This window comes from Pyrgilauda ruficollis, unplaced genomic scaffold (genome assembly GCF_017590135.1).
Source record: "Pyrgilauda ruficollis isolate IOZ18807 unplaced genomic scaffold, ASM1759013v1 scaffold48, whole genome shotgun sequence".
NCBI classification, from domain to species: Eukaryota; Metazoa; Chordata; class Aves; order Passeriformes; family Passeridae; genus Pyrgilauda; species Pyrgilauda ruficollis.
The window spans coordinates 2,318,123-2,336,109 of NW_024526377.1; the positions used below are offsets into that span (position 1 = coordinate 2,318,123).

General features: G+C 45.7%; 1 protein-coding gene and 1 non-coding gene across 2 annotated transcripts; both read left to right on the top strand.

Annotated features, from left to right (window-relative positions):
* Positions 1-469: 469 nt before the first annotated feature.
* Positions 470-16,993, top strand: PPP1R8 (protein phosphatase 1 regulatory subunit 8). The gene is made up of 6 exons (XM_041479136.1): positions 470-634; positions 13,253-13,406; positions 14,004-14,224; positions 14,804-14,948; positions 16,105-16,169; positions 16,934-16,993. The coding sequence occupies exons 1-6, from the start codon at positions 470-472 to the stop codon at positions 16,991-16,993; spliced, it is 810 nt and encodes a 269-aa protein (XP_041335070.1).
* LOC121360035 lies at positions 9,797-9,961 on the top strand. The gene has a single exon (XR_005956128.1).
* Positions 16,994-17,987: the final 994 nt, after the last annotated feature.

Sequence of the window (17,987 nt, forward strand, 5' to 3'; positions counted from 1 at the left end):
CACGTCCCAGGGTCGGTACCGGGGGTGTCCCAGGGTCGGTACCGGCTCTGTCCCCACGTTCCAGGGTCGGTACCGGGGGTGTCCCAGGGTCGGTACCGGGGCTGTCCTCACGTTCCAGGGTGGGTACCGGCTCTGTCCCCACGTCCCAGGGTGGGTACCGGGGGGTTCCAGGATGGGTACCGGGGGTGTCCCAGAGTCGGTACCGGCGCTGCCCGCAGCTCCCGCGCGGAGCCGGGCGGGGGCGGGGCCATTCAATCGGGGCGGGGCAAAAATCAGGCCCCGCCCAGGCCGCCCCCCGCCGGCGGCGCGCGGGGCACGCCGGGATCGCCGCGCGCCCGTCCGTGCCTCCCATGGTGCCCCGCGGCGGCTGAATGGGGCAGAGCCAAGATGGCGGCGAGCGCGGCGCCGGCGGGCGGCGGGTCCCTGTTCGAGTGCCCGAGCTGGTGAGCGGCCGAGGGGCATGAGGGCCATGAGGGGCGCGGGGCCGCGCTCCCCGGGGCCGCAGAGTGCTGGCCGGGCCGGCGGGGTCCGGGCGCGACCCTCGGGTGCCGCCTTCGACAGCGCCGCGAGGGGCCCGGGGCCTCTCAAGGGTGCCGAGGCTTTTCCCAAGAGCTCAGACAGAATCCGTGCTGCGGTAGGAATTAAATATCCTGCTCAGGGGGTGTGTCCGGTACGGGAGATCCGTCAGCTTGAAACTAGGCTGGGGTTTTTATTAGCTTGAGGTCAGGAGCCAGGGCTGAGTGGCGTGCTGCAGGAGCGGCACCGGCACCGTGCCTTGCGCTGGGTTAGGGGCGGGAGAGCCCGCGGTGAAGGGAGCCCCGAAAAGCTCCTGCCTCGCCCTCCTGCCGGGAGCAGAGCTTGCCGTCAGCGTGCCCTTGTTCATTTGTTCTGTGGTTTGATCGTCGCTGAAGAGATCGTGGCTCTCCTGCCTCCTTTGGGTGCCGGAGGGATGGGATGGGATGGGATGGGATGGGATGGGTACTGGAGCACTGGGATGGGATGGGTGCCGGAGCGATGGGATGGAATAGGATGGGTACAGGAGCTCTGGGATGGGATGGGATGGGATGGGACGGGTAGGGTACTGGATCACTGGGATGGGATGGGTAGGGTACTGGAGCGATGGGATGGGATGGGTACAGGAGTACAGCAGCTCTGGGATGGGATGGGTACAGCAGCTCTGGGATGGGTACAGGAGCTCTGGGATTAGTACAGGAGCATTGGGATGGGTACGGAGCTCTGGGATGGGATGGGTACAGCAGCTCTGGGATGGGTACAGGAGCTCTGGGATGGGTACAGGAGGACAGCAGCTCTGGGATGGGATGGGTACAGCAGCTCTGGGATGGGTACTGTGGTGTTTTAAATCCCACAAGCAGCCCACGGCACCTGAGAGCTGGGGTTGTGTGGTCCAGCCCTGCCTGTCCCCGCAGAGCCCAGGCTGTCCCTGCTCACCCCGCTGTGTTGTAGCTCTCAGTGCTTTGTGACAGTGCTGATGTGTTGTAATTTAGAGCTGGTTTTTAAGTGCCTGCTTTAGTTGGTGAAGCCATTTCACCTTCTCATGGAAGAGAATTGCATTTTAGGGTCTTATTTGTGTTGAACATACACAGTAATAAACATCTACACGAGACAGGATGGTGTTCCATGAGATGATGACACAATAAACCAGATAAAGCCAAAGATTATTCTGGATATTCAGCTTGAAATTTGAAGTATCATCCATTTTTTCCCCCTAGTGTTTTTGTACACAAAAACCACAATATGCTTATATATTCCATGGTAAATTGGAATGACTTGTACCTTTGAAAGCTGTGGAGGGAGGAGCTGGGGAAACACAGCTTGTAAAATGCTCAGTCTCAGTGGCTTGCATGTTATTGCAGAAGAATTCCAAAAGAAATCCCATCTGGAGGAGAGGACTGTAACACCTGTAACTGTGAGGGCCTCTTCAGGTACCTGGTTTGTGTCTTTAGCAGGGTCTGACAGAGAGTGTCCCTGTGTCCCTGCCCTGGTTTGGTTCTGAAGCACAATCTGTTGTGCTGGATAAGAAATGAGGTGGGATCTGGGAGATGATCCAAACCCAGGGGTCAGGGGGACATGTTTGGGTGCCAGGTCGTGTTCTGTTCTCACATTTTTAAGTTTTTTTTGTAATTCACTTATTGCAACCTGAATGTCCTTTTACAGTAATATTCCAGAATAGTTCTTGGGTACAGCAGAGTTCCTCTCTGGACTGTTCCCTTGTACGTTGTAAGGAAACTTTATTTTCTCTTGGACTCTGTTGTATGTTTGCACATTGTGATGGTTTTAGGGACCATTTTTTGTGTGGTTGTAGCTGTGAAGTAAAGGAGTGCCCGAGACAATTTCATCTTGTCCAGTTGGCACATGCAGACATGGCAGCTAACACCAGTGAAAGCTTTGTGTTTTTCCTTAATGCTGCTTTTGAAACCCAAAACCTGTTTCAAAAGAGGAAAAATTAAAAAGTGAGCTAGCAGGAAGGCAGCCTGGAGAGCTTCCAGCCCCAGTGTTTGTGTTCTGAGCAGTGAACCCAAAATGGGAAGTGTTGGGTGGTGCTGAGTGCTGACAACCATGGCCTCACCCCTTGGAAGTGAGGAGCTCTCCTGCCAGGTGCATTTATTTATTCTGGTAATTTGTCTGTTCTGCTAAACAAGGAGAGTATGTTTCATGCTAAAGCTCTGGATGCCTTCTGCTGACATCTGCTGAGCTGCAGCTTCCAGCTCATGGTTTTAAAGGATTTGTTCCTTTCAGAGCCAACCAAAGAGTGCACAGTGATGTGGAACCAGTCTGGGCCTTTCCCAGCTAGGATTCTCCAGCCTGGAGGTGGTTTGCAGGAGCAGGCTTGGACCAGCAGTGGTGTTACTCAAAGCTTTGATTTCAGAGGATATAAAGATACCCTGCAGGAAGCCTGGTCCTGCACAAGCACCAAAAAGTCTCCTGTACAGGCAGCATTGTAGGGCTTCATTCCAAGAGTTTTGGGTGACCAAGAGCATGGAGTTGCAAAGTCTTCACAGTCAGAAGCAGATTCCTCTGTAGTGAATAATCTTCAGTCTCCTCAACCTCTATTAAAATCAAAATCACAGTCTTTGCCCATCTATTTATGTTCCTGCCTCTAAGGAAAGCTGGCTGGGGCCTGTGAACACCAATCATATGAGAAATACATCTTAGATATAATCAAAAGGAGTAGGTTTTTTTCCTTGCCTTTAAGTTGTTTTGAGGTTTGCCTCTATCATTTTACCTCTTCTTCCATAATTTGGATAGTATCTGAGTACCCCATTTCCAGAAAAAACTTCTGCACTGAAATTCCCACTTTTCATCCAATGTAGTTGTGGCTTTGATTTAGTTTTTTGTTGTTATAGGTTGCTTCTTCATAATCCATACAATATTTATTCTTTCTTTCTTTCCTTGTGTTTCCAGCAGCTAAACTTAAGACAGATGAAAAGCAGTGGTTGCCACCTTGCTGATGCCAGAACATGTTTCTGCATGTACTGTAACTCCTGTGTACATGTTAGCCAAGATTTGGGCTGTGCATTTACAGTTGGCATAAAGAGGGTGCCAATACTTCCTGTAGATTGCAATTTAGCCATTCCATGAAATCAGAAAATGTCTTTAGGTAGCAATTACACATCTTAGTTTGATAAAGGCTTTTGCAAACCTTCTGAGCTGGCTTTAGGTAGTAAAAGTGATTTCTCTGAGGTACAGGTTATCTGGTGTATAGTTTCAAAGTGACCATCAGATGTTTAGTGGATACTGCCTGCCTGTCCTTTTGTCCCAGTGTAACTTGTATTTGGAATTGTGACTCTTTCTTTATTCTCTTTGACACATCACTTGTGGGGATGTCAGGTTTGTCCTGGAATGAACACACATTAGGAATAGTTTGTTTGAAGGCACAAATTGTTTCTCTTTAGTCTCTTTGGCCAAGAGCTGGCTATTTCTGGTGATGCTTTTACACAGATTTCTGGAGAGTATGAGCTCCAGAGCTCTGCAAATTCCACCCTGTCCTTGAAATTGGGCATGAAGGTGTGTACATGAGTCACAGAGGCCATGATTTTTAGGAAGTGGCTAAATTTAGCTTCTGAGTCCCTGTTTAGAAACCCAAATAATTGACCTAATTTTAAAGTAACACAATAGAATTATGACTGTGCTATCTATCTCCTTAATTGCAACAATTCCAGATTTCTTGTAGTGTTTTACATCAGTCAGGCTGCTTAGTTTCAGCTGGATATAGATATTATAACCCTGCTGGCATGTCAGCATTGAATCTGCACTGTAGAAGAGATCCTGATTTGTAAAACTTCAGTTCTCTTACTTGGCACATTCCAAAGTGCTAATGGCCTTGTCCTTCTTTTCCAAAATGCTTTATCTTTGTTACAGAGACATGGCCTGGCCTGTGGAGCATGAGGTGGAGAAAGTAAGGAAACACAGTTTTCTGTTTCTAGTACAGAAGAAAGATTTCTTTGCTTGTAGTTATTTAGATCTTTTAAAAATCTGTGCTGGAACCTGGTTTTGTTCATTGGTATCCCTTGTAAATATTTAACTGCTGATCATTGTAAGCAGTTGATGTCTTCTGTAAGGCCAGCAAATGCACGTGTGCAGCTGCTGTGGGGAATCCCAAGCTGGGAATGCTCCTGTTCTCCTTGCCAGTCAGCTCTGTTAATTCTCTGGAAGGCTTCACATCCCCCCCAGGAGTTTCAGGATGCAGGAGACAGTCAGAGCATCCTGGGTCTCAGTCAAACTCACTCAACTAGTGACCACCACACTCAGTGCATTTGCAGGTGTTATTTTCAGGTAGGTCACTTGCAGGATGCTGCCCTGGGGAGGCACTGGGGACTGTGATGCACCATCTGGAAAAGAAATTGCTTTTTTCTCATTTTCAAGCACAAGCATTGTGCTGGAGCCAAGTTGTGATAGGAGAGTTTTGGCCTTGGGCAGTGCTAAGGGCTCTTTGTGTTCTGTAGAGAGGACAATCTGCTGACCTCAAGTAATTCTTCACCCTTCAGAACAGTGTAGGAAAATTAGTTTAGTGGATATTTTGGCACTTAGTGGAATTAGTTTAGTGGAAAAGGACTTTTTTAACATTGGGCATAAAATGGGGAAAAAACTGCTCTCCTGTAACAGCGTAAGGCCAGCTTTCTGACACTTTCTTCTAGGAGATTTGTGCAAGAGATATCCTTTCATGTTTTACCCCTTGATCCATGAGGTGAGAGGTCTGATGGGGCAGAGCATGTGAAGGGTGACTGATACTTCCAAATCCAAATTCTTCTGATCTTTGGTGGCTGTGGAGCCAATTAGTTTTGAATATAAAACTGAACAATCTTTCTACTTTTTCTCATTAAAAGGCTTTTCAGGGTATCTAACTTGGGCAACCTGAGCTGTGACATTGACTTAAAATGTTCCAAAGTAGTTTTCTATCAGAAATTACTTCTTTGAATTTGTTTTCATGGTATCATAATCAGTATTTACAACCTTCCTGTGTTCAGTGTTATGCAGGAATAGATAGAAGGGGGAAATACTGCCTACAAAGGATTCTCTACAGTCCAAAAGAAGCCAGAGAATAGGTAGATTTTTCTAGCACTTTAATTGACAGCTGAAGGCACTGCCTTGTAATACTGCCGAGCTTGGTTTATCTGTTGAAAATAAAGTTGAGGGTAGAGGCAGAGTAAAAATAAGAGCAAGAATGAAACTAAAAGTAGAGGGGGCAGTGAAAAAGCAGAGCTGGTATATAGCAAAACAAGACCATCAGACAGGATTCAGCTGTGCTGGAGCTGCTGGGGGCTCTCCTGTGACCTGACAAGTTCAGGGAGGGAGTTGCTAAAATGTGTTAGACAGGCTGACCATTGAGTATCCAGGAAGAGATCACTGAAAGGAAAAGTAGAGGCCAGACTGAGTAAGAAGGAGACTTGTAGAATGAATTTGTTGAAAGGTTTACCTATTTGGAAGGAGAAAAAAAAAATTGGGGAAGTAGCTGTTGTTTGATCAGAGCAAGGCTGGTGTGTGAAAATTGCCAAAAGTTGGGTTGCAGAGAAACCAGAACTTGGTAATTTCAGAGGAAGGGGGGAAAACAAGTTTTCCAGTGCTCAGAGGCAGAAAGAGGGAATACTGAGAAGTAGACAGGAATCCATGAAAGGAACCTGTGTTCCAGTGAAAACTGAGCACTGAGATGTGCAGGGAGCACAGGGGCAGACAGCAGTGCTCAGGTGTAGCCTGGCTGTAGGTGGCTCAAGCAGTACCTAAGAGGAGGAGCTTCCCTGCCTGTGCTGGAGGGACTGCAGCTCATCACACAGACTGTGTCCCACCTTTGGGAGCATTTCTGCTTGCTGGTCTGTGCCCTACATCACCATAATCCCATCTCATCTGGTGAAGTTACCACTTGTACTGGAGTTTAGCATCCTCTGCTTTTGCTGCTGCTCTTTGTTCATCTGAAACAACAGGAGTCAGTATTAACCATATACTTGTTAGGGTGGTGTATTCACAGTCTTTGAGAAGGGCCTGACAAGAAAGCTTGTGAAAGTCCCAAGTGGTCAACTCAGAAAGGGCAGAGAGATCTGGGCAGGCTGGTGTAATGGATTGGAAACAAGAAAGGAAAATGCCTGGGAAAGAAGTGAAGTAGAAATAACAGAAGACTGTGTTATTACATGAAATTACTGAGGGGAGCTGACCTTGCAGCACAGAAGAAACTAATAAATGTAAGGCACACCCCAAAAACATGAACATCTGTTTTTAACCCCTTCAAACAACTTCAGCTACCAGTGACCTTTCTTTCTTCTCCAGCCACCCTAAGAACATCACTGCCCATTGTCACTGTTCCCTGGGCTGCCTCATGCACTGAGCAGAATGGGAACATGATCTCTGCAGAGTTCCTCAGCAGGGCAGCAGTGCAGCCAAGAACTAGGTCACTGCTGCTGCCTGGAAAGCTGGTCCAGCCTTAGAGACAAGCAGCAGAGATGTTACCTGTGAGGAAGTCCTAGAGATGCAGATTCTGAGATATCTGAGCAGAAAAAGATCCTTTGCTGCCAAGATTCAAGGGATCCTGTGTGGTGCAGGTGGCACAGCAGGGTCCTGGCTTGGAGCACTGTAGGTGCCCAGTATGTTCCTGCTACCCCCTGAGCTCACCCCTGTGCTGGCCTTGTCTTGCTGTGATCTGCTGAGTCCCTCAGGCCTCTGTGCTCCCTCTGCCAGGTGGGAATGGCACTGCTGACAGGTGAGTCTGCTCCAGGAGGTGAGCAGGAGCAGTGGGGCTGCTCTTTGTGTGGAATGTGGTGTGGCAGGACCGTGCTGCCAAAGGGTCCCTCTAGGACTGCAGCCTGTCCTGTGTTCCCTGTGTTGTGATCACAGGTGAGTGTGGAGGAGCACTGGCTATTGCCCAGCACTGTGTATGTAATACTGCAGGAGTGTGCAGAGCCCCTTTGAGGTTTTTGCCATCACCATCCTAGAGGGGAAGGGTGGTAGAAGTTTCTATTCCTCTCAGCAGCCAAGGGTAGAGATTGATGTTTTGAGAGTGACATGAGGAAACAGAGCTCTTCAGCAAACAGTCCCAGCCTGTCCCCATCTCTAGTTGCCTACCTCTTACCATGTGCTCTCAGGACTTGCTCTGATAATTGTGTAAATCAGAGGTTTTCTCCTGGAGAGGTAAAGCTTGAGATGCTTCATGTCCTGTTACCTTCACTCTTACCATAAAAAGTCCTGGTTTCTGTGTTGTCAGAAGGAATCTGCAGGGAAAAGAAAATTATGAGATTTTCATATTTTCCCCAAAATACTTCTGCTTACATTTGTGTAGGTTTGGTCTGCAGCTCAAGCAGCTCTAATACTAATAAAATTTTTATTAAATGTTTTGATACTATATTTTTCCTTTTCTTTTCAGGGCAGGGAAACCACCACCTGGCTTACATCTGGATGTAGTCAAAGGAGACAAACTCATTGAGGTATGGAAGTAGGGTTTGATGGATTTGGTGTATCATGTACGTAGGCACCAGCAGCAGAACATTCCCTGTCATTTTCCACACTTACTCATAAGTATTTCCTTTCTCTCATGTATTCGTTATCTTCAAATCATTTTTTTTCCCTCTGAAACAATGAATGAAGTGACTTTTCCCTTGTCTGTGCAAGGCAGCCTCGTGCCATGCAGGGCTCCCATCAGTTAAACCTCTTCCCTTTGTACTGCTTGTTTGAGAAACCTGTCTGGTCAGTTAATTTTTTTATTTTGCATTACAGTCAGATTACCCAGGCATCCAGTATTTTGCAAGAGTGCTGCTCTGTCCTACAGTATAAAATACAGTTTGATTTGATTTTTCCTCCCACATTCAGGATCTATGAACAGTGTTGTGATCAGCACAGATACAGCAAGTTATTTTTATTACAGCACCACCTCATTCTCTGTTTCATATTTTGTCTTATATCACACTAAAAGTAAAAAATAAAATCTCTTTACCATTGTTGACAGAGAGAACCCAAACCAGTGAATGTATTTCAGTGTGGAGAGACTCCTAACTTGAAGCTGACTGAAACAGAAATGTTTCTGGGTGTAGTGGTTTGATACTGGCCAAATGCCAGGCACAAAAGTCATTCACTTATCCTCTCCTGCTACAGCTGGGCAGAGGAGAGGGGGAAAAATTAATGAAGGGCTCATGAGTTGAAATAAGGGTTGGGAGAAAAAAAACCACTCTAAGGGCAAAACAGGTTCAGATTTAAAGGTATAAAGTAAATGTATTATCAACAGAGTCAGAGGAGGATAATGAGAAGTAAAATAAGCCTTTAAAACACCTTTTTTTTTCCCCAGCCCCTCCCTCTTTCCCACTGAGAGCGCAGGAAGAGTTGGTGAGGGTGTGGGGGTTTTGGTCAGCTCATCACCTGAGATCTTCTGTTTGCTCAGGGAGAGGAGTCTTTTCTCTACTGTGCCATGGGGTCCCTCCCAGGGGCAAACACTCTTCCCAAAACTGCTGTGGTGTGGGTCACTCATCCATGGGGTGCAGTCTTTTAAGGCTGGGCTGTGCTAGTTTGGAAGCAAAAGGCCCTCTCTCTCCATTCACTGGATCACAGCTTTCTCTGGCATCCACCTGCTCCAGTGTGAGCCCTTTTCCCATGGGCTGTGGGATCTCTGCATCCCCCTGGATCCCCAGGGGCTGTGGGATCTCTGCATCCCCCTGGATCCCCAGGGGCTGTGGGATCTCTGCATCCCCCTGGATCCCCAGGGGCTGTGGGATCTCTGCATCCCCCTGGATCCCCAGGGGCTGTGGGATCTCTGCATCCCCCTGGATCCCCAGGGGCTGTGGGATCTCTGCATCCCCCTGGATCCCCAGGGACTGTGGGTGGATCTGTGCATCCCCCATGGATCCCCAGGGGCTGCAGGTGGATCTCTGCATCCCCCTGGATCCCCAGGGACTGTGGGTGGATCTGTGCATCCCCCATGGACTTCATGGATTACAGGGGCACCATGTTTCACCATGGTCTCACCACAGCCTGCAGAGGAATCTCAGCTCCAGCACCTGGAGCACCTCCTCCCCCTCCTTCTCCCCTGCCCTTGGTGCCACCATGGTGTTTTCCCTCACATGTTTTCCGCAGCTCCTTCTGTTCTCTGTCCAGAAGGAAAAACTGCTGCTGGTAGGCACCATTGCCAGCAAGTTCCACTAATTTAAAGATTCTTGCAAGATCCTCTAGCATTGAGCTAAACAGTGCTTGGATGCCATCCTTGTGTCTCCCTGTTCAGTACAGGTGGCAGAGAGTTTTTCAGTTTTGTCTTTTCTGGTAGCCAGCAATAACCAAGGAGGAGCATTGTTAAATCTTGTGGGTCGTTGAGCACTTGATACTAACCGAGCCATCAGTGTCCCAGCCTCGTGCAGAGGCCTGAGGGTCACCCTGTGATTGCTGGGTCTGCAAAGTGCAACAGCAAAACAAGCCATGCAGTGTTTAAGCTCAGTGTGTGAAGAAAGACACTGGGTTATAGCTCAGAGGCACAGAACGTTTTGGAAACGTTGTCTTGAATTAAAGGCAATAAAATTATCTTCTCTGTTGATGATTTATTGCAGTAACTTCCATGAGTTTGTGTCTTTGCAAAATCTCTTGGAAGTGCTGCCCAGTCAGGGCAGTATTGTTTGTGTGTAACTGGTGCAGATGAAAACTTAAAGGATGCTTTTGGTTTCAGTCGTGGGCAAGAATGAGAAATGGTTTGATCAGTTTTTATGGAAACTGAAATTGTGAGGTAACTGCTTGCAGAGCTGATCAGTGTTTGTGGAGGAATAATTCAGCTTCCACTTGGTATCAGAGCTGTGTTTATATAAGACTTACTTTCAAATTTGCAATAAAAGGAAAAGTTAATACTCATCTTTTTTCAGAGTGTGGAATCATGGAATTCACTAGTGCAAAGGTGTTGAGCATGGGAAGAGTCAGAGTGCTAGACCAAATGAGTAAGGAATTGCAGAATATGGGCTATAAATCCAATGCTGGGAAATTAAATCCCCAGAAAACCTAATTAGGGTTCCTCAAAAGATGTGATGTAACAAACAGTTATGGTGTTCTTGGATCAATAGCTGGATGAAACAACTCTAATCTTAAGGGAAAATACCAGTAAGACTCATGAAATTATGGTCAAGAAATGCAAGGAGAAGCCTCACAAAGGCACACTGACATGTAGAGCTTTCAGGGAGGAAGTGGAGGGGTCTGTTTGCAGGTGGAATTAAAAAATGAAATAAAATTCTACCACAAAGGATTGAGGAGACTACATCCTAGTTTAAACTCTTCATCTGTGGCTTATACTTTCTGGTTAATTGGAGGTCTTGTGAAAACCAGCATTTGTGAAGAGACAGAAAGTGCTGATAAAGTGGCCAGGTGAGAGCAGAACCCAATAAACTCAATATAGTGATTTCTCATGGTTTGAATCTGAATATTCTGAGGCTTTGAGATGCATTGCTCTGCCCCAGACAAACCAATTCAGGGGAGACACCTGCATGTTTTACATCTCTCAGTTGGAGGAAAATCACTTGCATTTTGCATTTGCACTTCATTTGTCAATAGACCATGTCCTTACAGGTGAATTGCCAATTGAGCTCTCATTGCTGCCTTATTAAATGAGGTGTGGACTCACAAAGATTTTTTTGGGGGTTGAAATCTAAGTATTGGCACTCTGGGATTTTCTGCCAGCCTGTGTATCACTGAGGGGATTGATGGAACTATCATTCTATCTAGCTGTTTGTTTCCACAGAATTGCTTGAAATTTAATAATCTTGTAGTGCTGGTTGAAACTGGCCAGAGGTTTAGAAGTTACTTGGTTTAGTAGTGGGTGTCAGAGCTGATAAATATGCACACCTTGATCACCTAAATGCTCTTTTTTTAAGATGGCAGGCCAAAATATGTTAGTCAGTAGATTTCACAAAGCAGTTGCTGTCATGAACTGATGCTTTAATTGTATACCTTGGGTTGGGGGGGAAATAAGACATTTAACAGAGTATTATCTAAGGGACCAATCAATCATAAAATTGTCATGATGCATACAAGTGTGGAGTCAGGTTGTTCAGTTAATTCTTTTAAACATGCAGAAATAAATGCTTGTTACTGAATACCAAATGATGAGAACTTGCAGCATGGGGGCTGACAGATATTCAGTAGAATGCTGGAAAATCCAACATGGAAAATATACAGCATCTGTATGGGGGGAAAAATCAGGAAAAAGAAAACAGCAGGGAAGTGACACGTGACTGTAGCAGTGCTAAAAACAGAGTTGCTAGGTAGGTGAATAGATGTGATTGGCAAGGTGATCTGCAGTAGAAGCTGAGGTCCATGATGGGATTTTTGTCCTCACAGGTGAAGCAGGGGAGTATAAATACTGCATCTTGTTCCAGTCTGTCTCCTTATTTTCTGTATGACTTGGTGGTGCCCCAGAGCCAGTGACTGTGGGTGCTCCTTGTGTCATCTGACAGCTCAGGAATCCCCCAGCCCCCTGGGCCTGGCCACACACTGGCTGCTTGGAGCTGAGCTGTAACTGGTTTGTACCTGGCAAAGGGAGGAGCAAACATCTGCTTGGCTGGAATGCTGCTGCCAGAGAGGGAGATCCTTGGCATCACCCACCCAGTGCCTGGAATCCAGTGGAGCTGCTGGGACGTGCCAAAGGCAGACTGATCCAGCCCACCCAAATGAGGGGAGATGAACACAGGGAAAAAAAGGCTTTGCAAGCCAAAAGCTTTGCTCACACATGTGGCAGTGGGATAGAGGAGAGGATTGAATAGCTGGGAATGCAGGGAGGCAGGGGAGAAATCCAGGTGCTCAAGCAGGCAGAATGTTAGTTCATCTCAGACCATCTCTTGGAAGCAGTGCTCTCCTGAACCAACATGTGGGTTTTTCAGTGGAAGATGTGTCAGCATTCCCTGGATGATGCTATTGAAACCTGTGGGCTTTGGTAAATGTTTCAAAGGCAGGAGAAGCCTGTGAACAGATATGTGATGTGCAGGCAGCCTTTGCCTTGTGCAGCTGGAGCAGGAAATTACAGATTAGATGAAGTTCTTGGGATGCAGTGAGAAGGTTCTGCACATGCCCTGCTCGGTACTGCAGCATTCAGGTGCTGCAAGGATTCCTTTAACAACACCATCTGGTAACAGAAATACTGTAGGACTTGGTCAACATGTCCCTCACTTTATTTAGATGTTTATATAACTAATATTAAGAGTTGTGCGATATTTTTTAAAGAAGATATTAGAACTAGGATCAATAAAGAAGAAATACCTGAAATTAATGGTTTACTTTAATAGACTAATACGGATTCAGATCACAGCACATACTCAGTATAGTTTTGCCCCTTTATACCAGAGGTCTGAAATCTCCTGTAGGCCCATTTCTCTACAGAAGTATAATTTTGATGTCCTGTATCAGACTGGAGATCACCAAGCACGGGTTCCTGTCTTAGACAAAGCCTGAGTTCATCCGTCAAGGAATGTGTTAAAATCTCTGGGAGCAGATGTCAGAGAAAATCTCCTGTGTGAGGTAGTCTAATGCTTTGAAGAGTGCTGTCCCCCAGAATGTCCAGTGTTGGCTGCTAAAGAAGTGAATAACTGGGACTCTCCCATATTCAGCTGTTCTGATTTTATAAAGAGCAGACTTGAGTTTATGTGTTTAACAGTGCCAGACTAAACTGAAATATTGATGAGCTGTTGATGCTTTGTCTTGAATTTGCTCTATTTATTCATGTTCTTGAATTTTTTTCAGGAAGATCCAAAAGATTCTAGGAGTCTAATATGCTTCTCTGTTTGATATTCTACCTCAGAAACTCATCATTGATGAGAAGAAATACTATCTCTTTGGGAGAAATCCTGATCTGTGTGATTTTACCATTGACCACCAGTCTTGCTCTCGGGTCCATGCTGCCTTGGTCTATCACAAACATCTCAAGAGGGTTTTCCTCATAGATCTGAACAGCAGTAAGTAGTGTGGCATTTAACCAGACAGAAGAGCTATACTTCAGTGCTTAAACATTCTGAATCTGAGACACTTTTTCCCTTTCCATTGTTGTCTGCACTGTGGGCAAATGGATATAATTTGAATTTGCATTGTAGGGAAAGACAAGGGTTAGGGCAAAGGAATGTTTGCTCCAGTCAGCCTACAGCTGCCTCACTGGGTGTTTCAAGCATTTCTAACTTGTAAAAGGCCAAAAGAGAGGAGGAAAGTGTCTTGACCTTCCCGTCACAATTTTAGTGAAGCCTTGTCTTTTGAGGGTGATTTCCCAAGGTCTAAAACCTGTCAAGTGTTTTTTTTGCACTGTCCAAACAGTACATTGGGATCTGCAGGAATACAGAAGGTAAAAGGTGTTTGTAGTTTATTTCCAGTGATTTTTTCAGGACTTCTGGTGTGTGTTATCTCAGTTTGTGAGATGGTGGGTCTACACAGCTGATGCTTTCAGCAGTACCTCAGTGCCTTGTACCTTGGAACAATTGTTACTGTTCCTGAGATTCTCAAAACTTGAACTGGAATACCTTATCCCAAGCTCAACAGACTGTTTTGCATGTTGATGTCCTCAGCACATGGCACGTTTTTGGGCCACATCCGTTTGGAAGCTCACAAACCCCAGCAGATCCCCATTGACTCCACGGTTTCCTTCGGCGCCTCCACGCGCGCGTACACGCTGCGAGAGAAGCCGCAGACGCTGCCCTCAGCAGTGAAGGGGGATGAGAAGATGGGTGGTGAGGATGAGGAGCTGAAGGGTTTGCTGGGGCTGCCAGAGGAGGAGACAGAACTGGACGTGAGTATATGTCACCATGATACTTTCTGAAAAATCCCTTTGACGGGATTTCTTCTCCTGGGAAGCTGGGAAGCTTCAGCTTCTCCCTGTTTTGCTGCTTTGAATGTGATTTGGAGATTGTTTATCCAGCATGTGAATTGTTTTAATTTAGTGACCAATGATGGTCCAGCTGTGTCGAGGCTCTGAGGAGTCACGAGTTTTTATTATTCATTCTTGTCAAGCCTTCTGATGTATCTTTTCTCTTTCTTTAGTATAGTTTTAGTATAGCATTCTTTAATATATTATCATAAGATAATAAATCAGCCTTCTGAGAACTTGGAGTCAGATTCTCATCTCGTCCTTGGGATCCTCACAAACACCACAAGTATGATGGCACACTGCCTTGATGGCATTTCCAGCAAGGACAGCCTTCCCCCCTTGTTTGCTTAGTCATGGAATCATTTAGGTGGAAAAGACCTTTAAGATCATCAGGTTCATAAATCTAACAGTGAACTTGAAACTAAACAATGTCCTGTGGTCTTCTGATGTGCACAGTCGTGTGATTAAATCAGACTTCATTTGTTTCTAAATTTGCTGTAGAATCTGACAGAGTTTAATACAGCCCACAACAAAAGGATCTCCACACTGACCATTGAGGAAGGGAACTTGGACATCCAGAGGCCAAAGCGAAAACGGAAGAACTCCAGAGTGACGTTCAGTGACGATGATGAGATCATCAATCCGGGTAAGGAGCTTGCTTTAATCCTCAGCTGATGCCCCTCAGGACCTCCTTCCAGTGTGCTCATAGGGATTCCTCATGGGTGCACTTGGATAAGGAGAAGATAAATTTGGCAGTCAATATTTGGGATCTGCTGTTTCACAGAAGCTGCCACCACATCTCACTGAAGTCTGGGACCTCTTTCTGTTTTTTCTGTTCTACCTGTAAAATAACTGCAAGCTCTGAGCAGGATGGGGATATCAAACTCAGCTTCATTGTTCAGTACTCTGTCAGATACTGGAGAAATGTCATGGGTCCAAAAGGAGGAAGGTGGTTTACATTTTTTGCCCTCTTTAGAGCCTCTTTAGAATGGGAACAGAACTTACTCTGTTTTTCACCTCTCCTTCAATGCTTTCTTTACCTGTTGCCTCTGGGATGTCTCTAGCTCAGAGTAGCTTTTTGCTACTTCTCTGCACATGTGAACCAAGTCATCCCTAATCCTCATTCAAACCGATGCATTTGAAGATGTATCCAATTCCACATTAGTCTTTTTTTTCTCCCTTAGCTGTTCTGTATTAATGGCATTCTTATCAATCTTACTTTATTTGGATAATATTCCTGTTAATAAGAGCAGCTAATTAATGAACAGGTATTTTGAAATACAGTGTGGAGGTGGTTCCTTTGACACTCAGCACAACGATTTTGATTTATAACGTGATGCAGTTCAGTGCTCAAAACATCCTAATGCAAACACCTATCATTCTCATCACAAAAAAAAAGATAGTTTTTCCAGACTTTCAGAGACTGATTGCTTCTGACTCCTGCTTCAAGGCCCCCCAAGGACTTTGGGGACCAGGTGTGTGCCTTTAGCACATGCAGAGCCTTGTCACCAGCAGCTTTCAGCCCAAACTCCAGCCTGTCTGATCCCAAACCACTCATCCTATTCTCCATTTGAGGGAAAGCCAGGATGAGCCACCTGGAGACAAATCCACTGGATGTTCCTCCTTTTATTTGGTCACACTTCTGCTTACTGGGATATAGATTCCTTTACCCCACAGAGGTGGTTTTTGCCATGTGCTCACTGAAGGCTCTCTGGTTGTGCTCACTGAAGGCATCTCTGGTTGTGCTCACTGAAGGCTCTCTGGTTGTGCTCACTGAAGGCATCCCTGTTCTTGCTTTGCAGAGGACGTGGACCCGTCTGTGGGGCGGTTCAGGAACATGGTACAGACAGCAGTGGTGCCTGTTAAGGTATGGGGTGACTCCTGACTTTCTCATTAGCACATGACATTGATGAACTCACTTTGTGATTTATGAATTGCACCTTAGAAACAGAGTGCTCCCACATGGGAGGTGTTCCATTGTTAAGCAGAAGTCATGTCTGTGTTTCACAGTTGTCATTTTTAGCAAATTTGAGCATTTTCCTTTGAACCCAGCTTTAGCTTTTTTCTTTAATAACACATGAGATCAATGGTGAATTTTTTTTCCTCCCAAAAAGAAACTTTCTAGAAATCTAGTGCATTAGTTCCAGATAAAACTGTGGGAAATGTAGAAAATAGAAGGGAAAAATGAGAGTTTATTTAAATACTGTGTTTGATGTTTCATACGTTTGTGTACTAGAACAAGCAGGTTTAGGCTTTGCTCCAAGATAAGTGTTCTATTTAATTGGAATATGCAAGGAAAAAGAAATATCTGCACAACTTCAGAGCAGCTAAGCCACTGTGTAACAGCAATTTCATTTGTTGCTGGTATAGACTAAATAACATCATGTGGAGAAGGATAATATTCCATAAACCAAACTGCAGGAGAAGATTCCAGTGATCAGGAGCAAAATTACCCAAGTGATCTAGAAGTTGCAGTTCCTTTCTGTGGGGGAGGGAAGTTTTGTGTTATAATGCTCTCAGGCACAGGGTGGGACTTGGGGTGTTGTGTGCAGGGCCAGGAGTTGGACTCAATGAGCCTTGTGGGTCTGTTCCAACCCAGGACATTCTGTGACCTACTTGGTCTTTGTTCAGGATGAGCTCAAGACTGGCAGGAGTGTAAAGGAGGTGAAGAGGTGCTCAGACTTCATCTAAGTTACACCTGAGTGTCAGCTTTTGTCTCCCTTCCTGCACTGTGCACATCTAAGAATTTTTAAAAAAAAAAAAAATACAGCTCCCGTCTCCTTTTGAACCAAAACCCCTACAGCCTTTTCTTAGCCACCACTGTCCCAGAGGTCTTTGTGCTGAGTTTGGATCCACAAGTCAAAGGGGCAGTCACACAATTTCATTATCACTTATGGCATGACCCTGCAGGTCCGTGTATTTCAGTGCTGGGCTTGCTGTGGTGACACTGTTCCTGCTGGACATTCTCACAGCAGGGCAACTCTGTCAAGAGGAAATGTTTGTGGGGCCAAGCCTTGCAGAATCCCATTGGAAGGAGTTGTAGAATTTGCAGAATTATAGGTCAGCTTTTATTTTTTATATTTTCAAAACCTCACCAATGTGGGGCATTGTCTTTTTTATTATTATTATTAATTTTAGTTTGGCTACAGCTTGTTTTGATTTCCACATAAAACACTAGATCATCCCATGAACTGAGATGGATAAGCAGGGAAGCAGGTGGGTTCCTTAGCTTTGTTGCAGTGCTGCAGAGTGGGGTCTGTGGGATGGATACAGGGTGCAAACAGTCGGGGCATCCAGCGGGATCAGGCACTGTGCACTGTGCCGTGGTGACTCCCCTGGATAACTCAGGGTGAAGTTAACACAGGGTGTAACTTCAGACTTGGTGGCCTCTGTAACTTAAATAGTTTCATTTTTATTTGCAAATGGAACTTTTAAGTTTAGACTGTATGAGATTCATCAAGACAAAAAGCTGGGAGGACCGGTGTGTTCCCCACACACTAATATTTTGGCTGCTGGAAACTGCAGGTGAGAATTGAGTGCTACTGAGAGCCAGAATAGGAATTCTCAGTGGACTTGGATTGTTGCTCAAGCCCTTTAGTTCCTTGGGTGTATTCACATGCTCAGACATATTGTGGCTGTACTTTACGCAAGGTAAGGCCAGAGCTTTATTCTTTATTCTGGATTT

Excerpts from the sequence above, each read along its gene's own strand:
- PPP1R8 (XM_041479136.1), top strand. The coding sequence starts at position 470 with ATGAGGGGCGCGGGGCCGCGCTCCCCGGGGCCGCAGAGTGCTGGCCGG. Across the intron at positions 14,225-14,803 it reads AGGAGGAGACAGAACTGGAC|AATCTGACAGAGTTTAATAC; the intron begins GTGAGTATATGT and ends AATTTGCTGTAG. Across the intron at positions 14,949-16,104 it reads TGATGAGATCATCAATCCGG|AGGACGTGGACCCGTCTGTG; the intron begins GTAAGGAGCTTG and ends CTTGCTTTGCAG.